Below are 15,016 nucleotides of genomic sequence, written 5' to 3'. Positions count from 1 at the left end.
CAGCGTGAAGCCACACACCCTATCCCCCATTAGCACAACTAAACTCGAAGCACACTCTATGATCCACAGAGTTGGCTCTTGACTGGAGGAGGCGCTGGGATTTAATAATGCTCCTCAGTGGCTCCTGAAGTGAGAACTTCCTTGCAAAATGCACCCCTGCTTCAGAAGATGCTGAAAGCAACTGTTTATCAAATTTTAGCTTGAGAAGCATTCCTTTCAATGCACTGACCACAGCAATTGAGAGATATGGCACTACTCTATGCAAAAGTTCAAGTGCAACCGGGAATGTAAAGAGTATGACGGGGCGATGCAGGGAAGGCTGAGACTGAAATGATCAAGAAATGTCTTTTTCCTTTCACTGTTGAACTCCATCCACAATAGTCTTCATCACAAAGTCAGAAACGCTACTTTGGATGTAAAAAGTAAACAGGCCGCTGTGCACCTTCATCTCATGTTCAGCTGTGTGGCACGTATGGTTCCCGTGGCACTCCTGACACTCCAGGACTTTTGTGTGGAGAGTGCGGGAGTTATTTTCATCCTCTAAAGCAGTGAAACTCTTGGCATACCACAGGAACTCCTTTAAACAGTCGCTAGTCAGCACAGCGGTTGCAGGCAACGCAGCTCGTATGCTTTTCGGCAAAAAGTTTGCATTAGGGCATTTTAATCTGCCTACACTTTCTCTGTCTCCAGTGAATATCGGCTAATTGCGCAGTAAACGCAACATTTGCATTGCCAGCCAGGGCCAGAATTATGTAAAGCTATTTCACTCTGGTTTTATTCCAAATCCATCATTAGCCCTCTGTGGTAGGTCAAAGTGGCTCTGGCCATGCCCACATGGGCATGTGCATTGCCCGAGCCATTTTGACCTACCACAGAGTGCTAACGGTAGATTTAGAATAAGAACAGATGGAAATAGTTTTATGTTATTCCGGACCAAACAACATGACAGTGGTGTGTGGCAGATGTGCTTTTAGTATGCGCCGCAAAGGAACCTGCGCTACTTTGGACAAGTGCAACCTGTACAATCTGATAATGGTGGGCGCAGCTTGCTGTCTGAATGATGACAACATTCGTAAAGTTTCCGATGAAGCAGGTGCATTTTGCTTGAGAGCAATATTGCAATAGCTGGGATGATTTGCTGAAGGTGGTCTCCGGCAAATAAGCAGCCTTATAACCGTGAGACAGAGACTTGGCGCTCTTGAGTCAATGACTGCGCTAAGAAGCTCCACTGCAGTATACCCGTCATGTGACCTGGCAGTAATATACTACTTCACGTTTACAAGTGCAGTGCTTAAGATTGGTGTTCAAGTAAGGCAACTAAATCATTGCTACGAATACTTGTGAGAGTTCCTGGTGTGAGACTGATTCTCGTTTTCATTTGTTGGGTATGTCATAACTACAGGCGGTGGTGCTGGTTTGTCAAGGGTTCTACCCTTTAAGTAGAATAATTTTTTCTTTTAAAGTACAAAAGGCCTTCTCCCCAAGGAGCTCATTATATGTTTTAAGATTAAAATTCAATTGTGAAGTTTTATGTACCAGAACCACGATAGGATTATGAAGTACGCCGTAGCTCCAGATTAATGTTGACCACCGGGGATTCTTTAACTTGCACCTAATGCATGGTACACAGGCACCTTTGCATTTCGCCCTCATCGAAATGCGACTACCATGGCCGGGATTCAATCCTGTGACTTTGGGCTTAGCAGCATGATGCCAACGCCACTACGCCACCATGCTGAGTCGTTGTATGTTTAGTTTGGCACATTTGTGTGGACAAAAGCATTCTAATGTATAGATCTACTGCAGGTTGCTCTGGCACTTGTTTAATTAGCGAAAAGACTCGAATGCTTGGCTGGAGAAGAGAAACTCGGGTTTTGATGTTTTGCAAACTCGCCCGCAGCGTGCAGGGCTCGGATGGCAGCCTGGCTCTGAAGCGCAAGTTCCACGTAAAGCATCGGTGCCGCACCCCAGTGCGGAGTTCCTTCTGTCCCATCATGTCATTCCGCCAGGGTGCTTGCATCGGTGAGTTTGCACTTTGTCCGCTCAACTGCTGCCGTCATAATGCATTGTATGTTAATTTACGTGCACCTCGTAAAGTTCCAACGCACAGTGAAAGCCTTCGAGACTTTAATTATGCTATTCAGCTGCCATTACAGTCCTCCATGTCTTCTTTCTCCTCTTTTTCACTTTATTTGTTGTGTTCGTTATCTGTTCACCCAGGGTCACTACGTGTGTGTAACTGCACAAAATAACACTGGCTATGAGAGATTCCATAATAGGGAAGGCGCTCCAGATCTTCAGTGATATAGGTATCTTAGCTTTTTCAGGGGGCGTTCTTTTTGGAGGTGATGCAACCCCAGTGTAGGGTTTTCTTTATCTGGAATTCTAAAATGAACACAATGGCTTATTTTGGAAATAGTGACGTGACATGGATGATGGCAAATGCACTCTTTGTATGGTCTTCACACGCCTATTTGACAAAAGCCACAAAATGTGCACTATACACAAATGCACCATTGATGTGCATGCTTCCGTGATGGCACCGCCATGCCAGAATCGGATTCCGTCGTGGTCAAAGTTGCCTCTTCCTCAACGACAAGCCATTATCTTCCAAGTCCAATCAGCAGTTGAAGGTGTTGCTTTGGCAGCCATCTCAAAGCGGTCACAGGGCCATGCTCAAGGAAGAAGTTATTTCGCTTATTCAAACTTGACCAGACAAAGCAGTGAGATCAACAGATGAAACAGAGGGAAACAGATGAGATACGACACAGGGCAGAGCCATCCTGGAGAAAGCACACCGAGGAAAGCAGCATCCTCGTCACTGGAAATGAGGCGTGCTGTAGCGAAGACTGCGGCAGACAAAAAAAAAAGTCGCAGTTTCACCTGAAAGGCAAAGCATCGACTACGATAGCAAATTAGTAGACACCTATATGAAGTAAGGATAGTAGTTTCATCGGCTGTATAAACTTGGAAACATTCGCTTACTAACTGAATTAACAAGTATGGTGCCAGTACAGGCAAACAGGCAGCACAGGCAAACATGAACACATCACACTCGATGACCACGGACACGCCGTCAAAATGCTGGCATGAGCAAGTGTGGCAACAGCAGCAAGTGAAGTGACCTTCGTGCGGTCTATCGCTTCAACGCAACGTTAGCGGTGAGAACATAGTGCGCACAGAGGTATGAGCCGTCTGCAGATCGCTTTCAAGATACAGCACGCAAGGCCACGGAAAGTACGCAGTTGCTGACGGAGTAGAAGCCTTTCCCCCCCTCCCTCCCTTCCCACGCTGCTTGCCCACTTTCTTCCCTTTCGTGCAGGACATTGAGCCACGATCGGCAATTCTTCTTGCTCCCAGCCACGAAATATACAGTTGCTGCCAGAGCACAATGCCGCCCTTCCGAGGGGGAGTGGCCTTGCGCTATGGAACAAAGATTTGAATAGAGAATCACCGCCGCAGCAGTGTACAAAATCGGGGAGCCCCATTCCTCCCACCTACGAAGGTGCGGGCTTCGCATGGTGCAATTATGCCCACATAGCTGCTAACAAAAACCCATACTGAGCAACCCCAAAGAGAGGAGAAAATATGCTCCTAGATGTATAAAACAGATAGCAGAACCACCTCGGAGCTCGCCAACTTCATGTCACTGCGCACATCCGGGTGGAGAACGTACGGACACGTCAGTGGTGTGGCTGAACAGAAGCACAGAAATGTACCAGTATGTCAGTCACACTGAAAGGGTTAATGTTTATCAAAATCTAATTACACAAACATTTTGGCATTCTGCCCCCATCGCAATGCTGCCGACGTGGCCGGTAATCCAACCCGTGACCTTTTGCTCAACAGCAGAATGGTGTAGCCAACCTGGCTAGTTTGCTGAGAGTGCACGTAAGTTAGGCATATTGCAAGTTGCGCAGTCTGTTTCGGTATGAAGGATAACTAATTGAGTATCTCCCTTCCCCCATTTTTCTTTCACATATTTTGTTTATTTTTGTATTACTATAATAATATTATTATGTTATTTGTATTATCTTGTAAGGTTTTTAGAGAAACAAGTAGGGTTGTAACGTCAGGTGATATGATAATTGCATCGCCACCGAAATATTTGTTTTGAGAGCCTTGGGCATAAAGTGCAATCGGTGCTCACTTCTGCATCATTGCATGGACACTGCAGCATGAAAAGCTTACAAAGAGGGTGAGAACATTGGCTGAAGTGAACTGTTTGCATTAAAGCTGTACAGCGGAGTTCTGTTAATTAATATGTCACAATGTGACATATAGTTGTGAGGGTTAATTGTCCATAGCCCCTGAGCGGCTTTCATTTTTCACTAAGAAAGGTAGAAAAATAACTGGCGAGTTTGCCTCTCCCAAGTTGCTGCTTTGTGCTTCCAAAATACAGCAAATCTGACAAGGAATGTTGTGGCATCGCAAATCCATGCAAATTTCAGGAAGAAAAAAAAAGTGCAAATGACAAAGGTGGTCTCATCGTGAACCACTAAGAGGCTCATGGTAAGATGAGATCATCATAAGCCATTAAAATAATACCTCAAAGGCATTTGGCAAACTTTGTTGAAGGGACCATAACACATTCATCCAACTGTTCTCAGTTTATCACAGAGTGTAGGGGCCCAACATGGTTATACGCACGCACGCGCACATACACACACACACGCATGGATGCACGCACGCACGCACATTGGGCCTTCAGTGCACGTTTCAACTCGAAATTTCACTTTGAAACCACTACCTCTAAGCCCCTCCCTTCGACAGTGACCGCGGTTCTAGAATGAATTGTATGATGTCACGAAATGTGGGGCCACCGCTGTGTCGTTTGCTCCGAATCAGTTCGAGGCCACATCGGACATATTGCTCCACACACACTGGCACCCAACAGTGCAGCAAGGGTATCACTGTTGAACTGTGCGCACAGTTCTTTCACTCGCGCGATAAAAAGCAGACCAAAAGAACGTATGATAGCCATGACATATTTGCAGCTCCTGCAATCACTTCCATGGACTGCAGTACACAAAGGCATGGCTTTTGAGGTCAGCTTTTGTGACCCGAGCGCGCCGCTTCCAGTGGTGCCAATTCATTTCATCCCCACTCAGTGCTGCCAGACTCCTGTACGGTTCAAGTGCATCATACAAAAAAATTAACATACATCTAAAACTCTATATAACGAACTCTATAAAATTGGCAATTTGCTTCAGTATAACGAAATTTTGTTATATTGAAATTGGAGCTTTTATGGAAATAACTAGTCGCCAATGAATTTTTTTTACACAGGAGGGGCAGCAAAATTTGATGATTTATCGGGCAATTGAAGAAAGCAAATTCAAATTAGAAAAATATTCATTTTGTTGAATTTTGGAGTCGGTTACAAAAGATACGGTTTCATGTCGGGTCGACAATATCTTCACATCGGCGGTACAAAGCGAAGCTAATCACACTCGCACGTCTGCTCTGCCCCCGCAGCTGATAGTGTAGATCACAGTGGGACGACACTATCGTGAAGAGTACTGGCAGTAGGTAGCAAAGGCTTCTAACGCCTTTTGCTGTAATCCATCTCCTAAATTAGAGATAACACAGCCTCCAGTACTAAACGCACAGGAAGAGAGCACGCATGATGCGACACCATCTCAGCACGCCCACCCTTTGGACACACCGCAGATTACCTCTGTAAAATGGCATGAGGCTGTGTATCCACTCAACTGCGCTGACAGCCATGGCTACACTAGAAAAGGAGATGCACGCCAGCCTCCCCCCCCCTCCCCCCTTGAGCACGCTTTATCACATTGTCGTGAGCTCGCTCTGCTCCTGCCTTTCCCCTTGCTCGTGCAACAAGATTGGCTTTCATCAAGCCACCATCCTTGGCTAACTCTTGCGTGCTTTCACTCGCACCCAAGGCATACAGCATGCAGGGTGCGATGGGATCTTGTTGCACTCTTACTTTATGTGGAGCATGACGTTTCTCAACTTGTGGTTCTGGACATGTGGCGGTGCATTCGCAAGCAGCTGCTTGTAATTCAACCATTTGACGATCTGTGAAAGTTTCATTTATTGTCTCGGTATTCCTTCATGACGGCAATTAGGTTTTGTTACATTGAAGTCGTGTATAGACACACTTTGTTATATTGAGGTTCTTAATTGCGGGGACACTCGACTCTCACGCATCCCCCTGATGTTGTTTTCCCCGCATGGCTCTCGCGTCTCCTGTAATCTGGCTTCTCTGCGTAGCTAAGTGCCAGCAGCGGTCAGTGTGATCGCAGCATATTATGAGAGATTGCACGAGTGTTGCGCTCCTATTGACACCTAACAGAGGGGTTACTAAGACACGAAAGGGAGTAGGCTCTCCCTCTTTGGCTCCGAGTCTATGAGCTGCGTGGACATTTCACGTGCTCACCCACTGCTTGTGGGGCCGTACTGTGAAAGATGGATGAACAGGATCGTTCGAATGTGCCACCGTTTGCGGGACCGTACACGCGAAAGATTAGGCATTGGTGTCCAGCTTGGGAGCAAACATATTCGCTCACTCTCTGGTCGCAGTGAGTTGGACTTTCTTAATTTGTTGCACACCCATTGGCATGTTCTATCGGTAGCAGGCATTAGTGTATAAAAGGTGCAATAAATGCCCTTTTGATTGTTTGCACTACTGTGTTGTCGTTCCTCTGTCCCAAGAGCATGTTTGAGACCCCCCACAAAATACATGTTCTATGTACAGAAAGTTATAGAAAGTTAAATATTTCATTATATCTAGAACCTCATTATAGTGAAGTTCATTATATTGAGGTTAAGTGTACAGCCGAGTGCAGAAGTTTAAGGACCAGAGTTGCTGATAAATTTCTGTTTTTCTTGTCGGCCTGTGCATGAAGGAATCAAGTGTACTGCCCATGTGCATCTACTTGACCAGCCCCATGCTTTTATACGATTTCATGTTGCACAGCTGTGCTAGAAGAAATTAATTCTTTTTTTGCACATGCCGCTGTCTCTAGCCTTTCACACTCAATTGTACATATTTTCTACCATACCAAATGCACTGAAATTTTTCTAGCTTGCTGTAGGGCACTTGCGGGTTAACATGCTATGCACACTTCAAGCTCGAAAATTTGGTGTCATGGTCCCCTTAATAGCAAGTTTTCCTGCACGGTCTTTCCATTGCCTATCGCTAACATATTTTTGGTAAAGATTGCTTATACTACTTTACATTGTTGTAAAACAATTAGCAGTATTATACTAAGTGATAGACTTTATGGTTTATGAATGCAAAAGTTTCTGCATGCCAGATTTTTCTTTTTTTGCATTAAATAGCTGTTGACTCTATTATATTTCAGTGCAAAGCCTCAATTCCTCAAGAGTGAGAAATAATTAAGCGCCACATTTTCTATGTAACCTCTTCAAAACTTGTGTGTAGCGAGGCTTTGGATGTGAAAAAGGAGACTATTCTCCTCACTGAAAGCAGAGGTGGCGGTCACATGGTATCGTAAATGACTCAAGAGTGCACCACTCAGCCCACTGTGGTGGTTGATGGGCACACAGTGACTGTCGCCAAAAGCTTCTAAATTGACCTTTCCAGTTGTGTACTTCTCTTGAAAATGCAGGGGGACATGCTCTCGCTTCTTAGGCCGTCCAGTGCCGAATGTACTCGACTTTTGGCAGCACGGTCATAGTATGTGCGCATGCGTCAGTTGTGTTTCGTACCACAAGACCACCACACCAGGTTTTGGTTAGGCGAATATTTTCTCTTTCCTGTCCCAAGCTGCAAAGCACTTGTTGTGCATTTTGATCTGTTCACATTAAGGGCTAATGTAATTATTTATCTTTTACACACTCAAGTGCCATGGCAGAATTACCAGGTAGACAGCTGTCCGGTAAATAAAAAATTAAATTAGAAAAATTTTCTGGCAAAGCTCATGGCAGTAGACGTCTAGTGTCTTGCATGTGGCAAATCACATGTTCCTTAGATCATTTGTTCGGAAGTAACAATATCACTTAGTGAACAGCATTTGAAGCACTTGACACCCAAACTTAGTAGGCCACGTTATGCACCACTGTGATGCTGTTGCAGTGACTGGCAGTGAAGACCAGTGCGTCAACTTCTTCGACGTGGAGCGTGCAAAGCCACTGCTCAACAAACTCCAGGGCCACTCGGCAGCAGTCCTCGACGTCTGCTTCAACTACGACGAATCTCTCCTGGCTTCAAGCGATGCGCAGGGGATGGTCATCCTTTGGAAGCGGTCTTCAGCCTGATGCCAACCCCTCTTGTCTTGCCAACAAGTTGCCTCAGTTGAAGAGGTTACAGCAGTATTTGATTGGACTTAGTTTAGTGTTGCACAACCCAGTGGATAGCTGGGTTGAATGACACAAGACAGTGATGTGCATTGAGAACACTACAGGCTGAATACATCTGTAAGAATCATGTGCAATAATTATGCAGTGCCAGTAGCATAGTGCAGTCGTATGTGAATTGGGTCTTATTACTGGCATGGAGCCAGTGACTTCACCCAAAGTGTAAACTTCAACATCGTTTGTGAGCATACGTTGCATAATTTTCTTGTAAAACCAGCCTCATAGCAATTTGAAACAAGAGTAGCCCAATTTAGCATTTGAATGCTAACTGTGGTATATGCAGGACTACTGCATGCATTAGAGTGTGACTCCTTCCACAACACCAACAACTTCACGGTCGTTGGCAGACCTCGGCCTGGATCTGTGCTACTGGCTCTTAAGAGGAAGCTTTAGCTCAGCCCCAACTCCGACATCGCCTATGCAGATACATGTGTAATGCATAAATGCTTTTCAGAAACAACCCCTTGGCCAATTTTAATGATATTTGGTGCATTTGAGAGAAAAAGGTTAAATTCTAGTGACTGTTGGAAGCAAAATTTCGATTGATAGCTTTCATTGTTTTACAAAAATTGCAGTAAATTTGTTAGGTTAAAAAAAATGAAAGCATGAAGTTTACAAATCCATAACTCTGCACAAATAATAGATGCTATTTCAGTTTTGTAAACTGCATCCGTCAGAACATCTAAAGCAGACAGATTTGATATATTAATTTATATCTTACATGAATTTGTAACAATGTTTACGAAAGACTCGCAAAAGTCCTACTCATATATAGTGGTGCATTTGAGAGCCATGTATAATAACATCAAATTTGTCTGCTTTAGATGTACTATTAGATGCAATTTACAGAATTTCATTTCAATTTTTCATTTTGAGATACAGTTTCGTAAGCTTGATAGTTTCGTTTTCTGAAAGTTTGCAATATTCGACAATTTTTATTTAGGAATTGATGGCTTAAATAATGAATCTGCTTCCACCAGTCACTAGATTTAACTTTTTCTTTTAAATGCAACAAACTTCATCGAATTTGGTGCAGTGGCGGCCGAAAAAAAAACAATTTCTCCTTTCCCTTGCATTTAGATAGGAGCCACCGAGCTAAAGCTTCCTCATAATGCCATCACTTGTTGACCATGAATTCATTGTAGTTACTGTTAAGCCTTCTTTCTTGCCTTATTACTTGTGGTGTTTGCTTATGTCCTGCGCTTTATGCCGTTCCATCGCCTACAGTTGCAGATTTTGCCTTTATAATGAAGCAAGTGATTTGTGTCATTACTTGTCTTTGACTGTTCAGAGAATTCTGCGCGTGGTAACAGGATCCAACTCTTGAGCTGGCAGGGCCACATTCTGAATCCCATTCCGGCAGAGGCGATCCCCATACAGGGAGCCTCTGTGGGTGCTACCGTGCGGAGTCAGTCTACATGGAAAGAATAATTCATTTAAACGATGGCTCCAGGCCTCTTTGGGCAAGTGGGTCGGGGAAGGGAGCTAAGTATCCATGGAAGCACTCCCCCACAAAGGCAATTTTAACGCGACAGCGTTAAGAATCTCGTGTCGCAGGAAAGTCGGCGTCGGCGGCGTTGACCGTGAGCGAAAAATCCCGGAAGGTAATTCATAAATAAAAACAGCTTGCAAGATGGGCTGGGTGGGAATCGAACCAGGGTCTCCAGAGTGTGAGACGGAGACGCTACCGCTCACCCATCAGTTCAATGGTTCAAAGCGTGCGAAAAGCGTCTCTAGTGAATGCGGTGTTGCCTTAGAAACGTGCCGTAGAAAGTTATACTGCGGTGTATATAGGTAATTATTAGAATGTAAATTACAGAAGTTGCAGTTAAACGAGTAGCAAAGTACGTTTCCGCTACATTGCTTCTGCGCTTGGCACACACGCAGAGCCATCCTGCGGCAAACAAGAAGACCCCCTCCTCGCAATGTACGGCACTGCCCCGACAGGTGGCATGCCACTCACCCACTTCTCCCCTTCGTCTCATCAAAAGCATGCCAAGCGAATGAGTGGGCGGTGTGAACGGGGTGCGATAACGCTATCGCGTTCCATTCTTGAAGGCAAAGCTTAAGTGTCCTCCAATTTTTTGTTGTTGTTATGAAAAAAAGGAGAGCTTGGAACCCTTATCAGTACTGGCTACTCTTTTTTGCAGGTTAAACCATAACCGAAAGCACAAAAATACACTGAAGACTTGGCAGGAATTGCCCATGGAGGCAGTCCCTGCAAAGACAGTCTCCGCGGATGCAACCGTGCATAGACAATCTCTGTAGATGCAATCACCGTAGTGGCAATTCGCATGGTGGACATCCCCACGGGGTCACCCCTGTGGAGACAGTTTTCATTATCGCATTCACACGGAGGCGATCTCCATAGATGCAACAGTGCGGAGATTATCCCAGCAGAGGCAGTTTTCCCACATTCGATCTCCATGGAACCGATCCCCATGGAAGCACTCGATGCGGAGACAGTCCCCAGAGCATGGTTTGATTGGCTGACACAGTGAAAGCACGAGAGGAGGCTTTACTGTCCTCTACTGTGAAAGCAGCAGGACCCATTCGTGTCTTTCATTATGTACATGCACACCAACAGTGCAGCTTGCCTTGATTAAAATCGCACTCTCTGCACTAACTTTTCTTCCGACAGGCCTGTTAATAATGGCAGTGTTGCACCCTGACTGTGCAATGCATCATGACCAAATATGAAATACCTGAATAAAACGAGTTTTACAGGTGACAACTGCTCACAAGCTAGCAAAGCAATTCTACAATAAATTTTATGGCCCTAGCTTCCGTACAACCGTACTTGAGTCCACCTTCTGATGCTGCATTCCATAACAGAAATTTGTACAGATGCTGCAAGTAGTATGTCATCTGAGAGCTTAGTAGAGCTGCTTGCTTGGCATGTTGGTAGGTTAACGTTAAAAAAAGAAAGAAAAAAAAGGACATCAAAGAGTGAGTGCGCACCTTGAATTGCAAGCCCGGTGCTTGTCCATCCTTTCTTGTGTTTTCATTCTGCGTTCCTTTACTCGTTGTTTTCATGTTCAACAGGGATCGAAGTGCCTCGAGAGAACTTAGAGGTCATATCATGCATCTCTATGCCCCTGCCATTAAAGGTCTGTGCATCAGAACTTCTAAGCTGAATTCGAATCAGCCAATCTGTTTCAGCTAGTTGGACTACACTGCTTGGGCATTGTCTCTGTAAGAACAGGAATTTGAATGTGACCTCGGTATAATCAGCCACATACGACTTACAGCAGCAGACTCAAGCAGTATTACACTGTGAATTGTTGTTCTAGTGTACATTTATGCATTCCAGTGTACTAAATGTGGAAATGTTGATGGACACCCATTTTATTGTTATCATTAAGTATAAGCATTCAATTGCATTGTTTTATCTAGCATTGTATTATATACCAGCCATGGAGATTATAATTGTGTACATATGACCTGCCAGGATGTTTTACTGTTTGCCAAATCTTGTCAAGTTGATTTTGTGTAGAGGCCTAGGTAGAGGCTCACTATGTTCAGACCCTCACCTCGTAAAAGGGGGAAACTATTTTGAAGCAGCATTTGTCTTGAACTTAAAATGCCTGTATAGATCAGTGTTTCACATAGACTACCTGTGATAGGACATGCTGGTTGCATTCAGAGAAGTTTAAGGGACACTATAGAGGTACACTGTTTCAGCTCTACTATAAGTAAATTACCCAGTAAAGCTTGTTACTGGGATAGTTGGGACTTAATACTTAGGGAATAGATATGGCATAAAGCATATAAGGACGACGAGGTAGACACGCAGTCTAGCACAAACTTGGATTACCAAGGTCGTGGATTTTGACGGCCTCTGCTCTGACCTAGTTAAAGGGAAGCTGAAGAGTCTGTCGAATTCAATAAGACGCTCATATACGGATGCGGGAACCTTATAAACCATGTAGGTAAAATTTGGGGTTTTTTTTTTCAATTAGGAGCGACGTAATTGTCGGTTGAAATTGCGCTGTAGCTCCGCCCCCCTTTGAGTGAGCGAGCGGAGCGGAGACCGGAAACCGCAGTGTTGTGACGTCAACTCTGCTTCGTTCCTTCGCAGCGTCCGCGACCATGCCTGACCGCACTTGTTTCTGCGTGCGTGCCATCGTAATCTGCTTCGATCGACTCTGCATTCCTTTGTTGGTGCGTCTGCGTGTATGTAGAGTGGTAGTCAACGTGCGTGGTAGTCAACGTGAGTGGTAGTCAACAGATGAAGGTCACTACACGTACTGCATGAACCGGGAAGCTTTTCGCGCGTTTAAACCGTCTTTGTAGATTGCCGACAGCTTTGGACAGCGCACAGATGCCGACGATCGCATCCCCGCTTACGTTCCACGAGGAGGCTTGCAGGAACACAATACTACAGTTGTTTGACCGGAAACGAGCTCACTAGATCGGCGAAAGACCGGCGAGATCACTAGATCGCTTTGCAAAAAACATACTCACCAAAGAGCATTTCCAACACGAGGAGATCCCAAGACTTTGCTTTCGCTCTCGTCGAAAGCACTGCTCGCACCAGCATCGTTTGCTTCTTCGAGAGGCCAGCTCTTCGCAATCGGCTCGTACATGTAGGGAGTAACGCTGAACTCCTCAGAAAAACGCAGTCTCTGTAAATTTTCCATTACCGTCTCAGAAAAAACAGCACCAAACTACCTGGCACCGCGCTTCATGTGTAGCGGCAGCGGTCGGCAGCGGCAGAGTTGACGTCACGAGGCGCACCGACCAATCACAGGCGGAAACGAGGCGCGCGAGCTAGGCGTGTCCGCTGCTGCACTTTTCGTCGAAATAAAATGTATTTGCGCTTTCTTTCGCTCAATTTCGATACGATATTCGAATTCGGAGGGTTGAAAACCATTATGTACAGATATTCACTCATTTTTTCTGGGAAACCTTTCAGCTTCCCTTTAACAACTTTGTATCGGCAAAGGCTGACTGCACTGTATTCTAAAAGTGCCAAGGACCGAACTTTGAAAATTTTAAAAACTTTACTGCATCGAGAACAGCCCCAAAACGAGAAACTACCTTGAAATCTGCGATGTCATGCTGACATACTGGCGCTGTGGTTCTGGCGGGAAATATAAAAAAAATGTTAGTTCTAACCTTCGTTTTCTCTTCTAATAATCAACCTCTTACTGTGAAATTAACGGAAGTAGTGCTTTGAAAGTGTACCTTATCAGGGTAAGCTGATTTTGTGTTTTCCTGCTTTTGAGTTCCCACCGTCACACTTGTGCCGTGCGCGATCGACAATGTCACCTGCGACAACTTGTTGCTGTGCAGCTAGTAAAGCCCAAGTCGTCTATGTGCTGAACATTGGTCACGACAGTGCAACTCATAGGAAAAGCACTTCACCCTTCCACTTGCATCTGCTTGTGATTGTAGGTGTAAACAGTATTGTTGAAGACACTGGCTTTCCAGGATGTTCATTCAATCAAGATGAATTCAATTGAGAGTTTTCTCATACATTTTCACGATCCATACATGGACAACTGCCTTGCTGTGATGAATGATCCAACTGCGGAGACCTCATTAAGGGTTTACTGGATGACTTGAAGTCAGGTCAAATGGACGAGTCATTGTTTTTTTTTTTCACTACTTCGTTAACTTTTCTTCTTTTATTCTGAATGACTCATAGTCTTGGATCCTTAATGCTGAAATGTGCTTTTATTCATAATTGAATTACTCCCAAACTTGATAGTTGAGGTGAAATGAGTTCACAAGAGCTCGCAGTTGTGTTCAAGCACTGTTTAAACCCCCCCAAAAAAGTGGGAAAAGTTACGAGTAAAACTGCAGCACAAGATGCTAACTCTCTGTGAAATTTCAGTGCAGACGAGCCAGCAGTATAGCTGGAAAAGCCCGTTCTACTTTTGTCCTTTATTTATGCAACAGTCCGCGTACGATAAAGCCGGCCAACACCCTGGATTTTTTTCTTAGAGTAACGCGTGTGTTGCCATTATGGTGCACCACATTTGCGAAGGTTCGTGAAACAGGGACGCGCCGACTAAAATCTGTACGAGGCTCTTGAAGTCAGGCCATTAATGTTTTTTTACTCACTGAGGCACTGGAATGCCGTGATTTAGGTGCAATCCACACATGATCTGTTGCAGTCTGGCAGTTGTGCCTGTGAGCATACAAATGATACCAGTGAACTGCTGTCAGTGATGCATAAACTTGAAAGGTTAAGTGCCACTCTTTTAGATGCCAATAAGTGCTCTCCTCGATGGCCACATTCTGGTTGCTGTGATGTGTACACATAGGTGAAAGCAGATTGTATGGATCTTTGTAGCAGTAGTTAGCAACATTCCGTCCGGATTTAGTCAATAAAATTACATGCTTAGCCATCTATCTGTTTCTGTGGAGATTTTGGTCTTTCAGCATTGCTTAAAAGGTGCCTGAAATGGCTTTTGTCATACGCCTTGATACAGAGGGTATATCTCAAGAAATGCTTTCTCAGAATAAGTTTGTGTCAGTGCGCTATAGTAACACAGGTACGAGTGATCAAACATTACCCTCCTCTCAAATCGCGGTGCTCCCTCTCAATGTTTACACCGCGTGGTGTAAGCAGTGATGCGAGTGTTGTGTACTTCCGGTTGAGTTGAACAGTGTGTGTTCCTGCACCTTTGCTAAGCAGTTTTTCTTGTGAAGCTCG

General features: G+C 44.7%; 1 protein-coding gene across 3 annotated transcripts in view; it reads left to right on the top strand.

Moving 5' to 3' along the window:
• LOC135897029 (WD repeat-containing protein 13-like) overlaps positions 1-14,787 on the top strand; it is a 49,783-nt gene extending 34,996 nt beyond the window's left edge. For 2 of the 3 annotated variants that reach the window (XM_065425593.2, XM_065425592.2), the window contains 2 exons: positions 1,901-2,022; positions 8,069-9,618. In XM_065425593.2, the coding sequence (XP_065281665.2) occupies positions 1,901-2,022; positions 8,069-8,250 (304 nt within the window). In that variant the 3' untranslated portion in view covers positions 8,251-9,618. Of the gene's footprint in view, positions 1-1,900; positions 2,023-8,068; positions 9,619-10,499 lie in introns of those variants that run through there. The other variant, XM_070523283.1, reaches the window with a different exon arrangement.
• The last annotated feature ends 229 nt before the right edge of the window (positions 14,788-15,016 follow it).

Source organism: Dermacentor albipictus, chromosome 8 (assembly GCF_038994185.2).
Source record: "Dermacentor albipictus isolate Rhodes 1998 colony chromosome 8, USDA_Dalb.pri_finalv2, whole genome shotgun sequence".
Classification (NCBI taxonomy): domain Eukaryota; kingdom Metazoa; phylum Arthropoda; class Arachnida; order Ixodida; family Ixodidae; genus Dermacentor; species Dermacentor albipictus.
The sequence above is the reverse complement of the archived record's forward strand: the minus strand, read 5'-3'. Positions and strand labels throughout refer to the sequence as shown.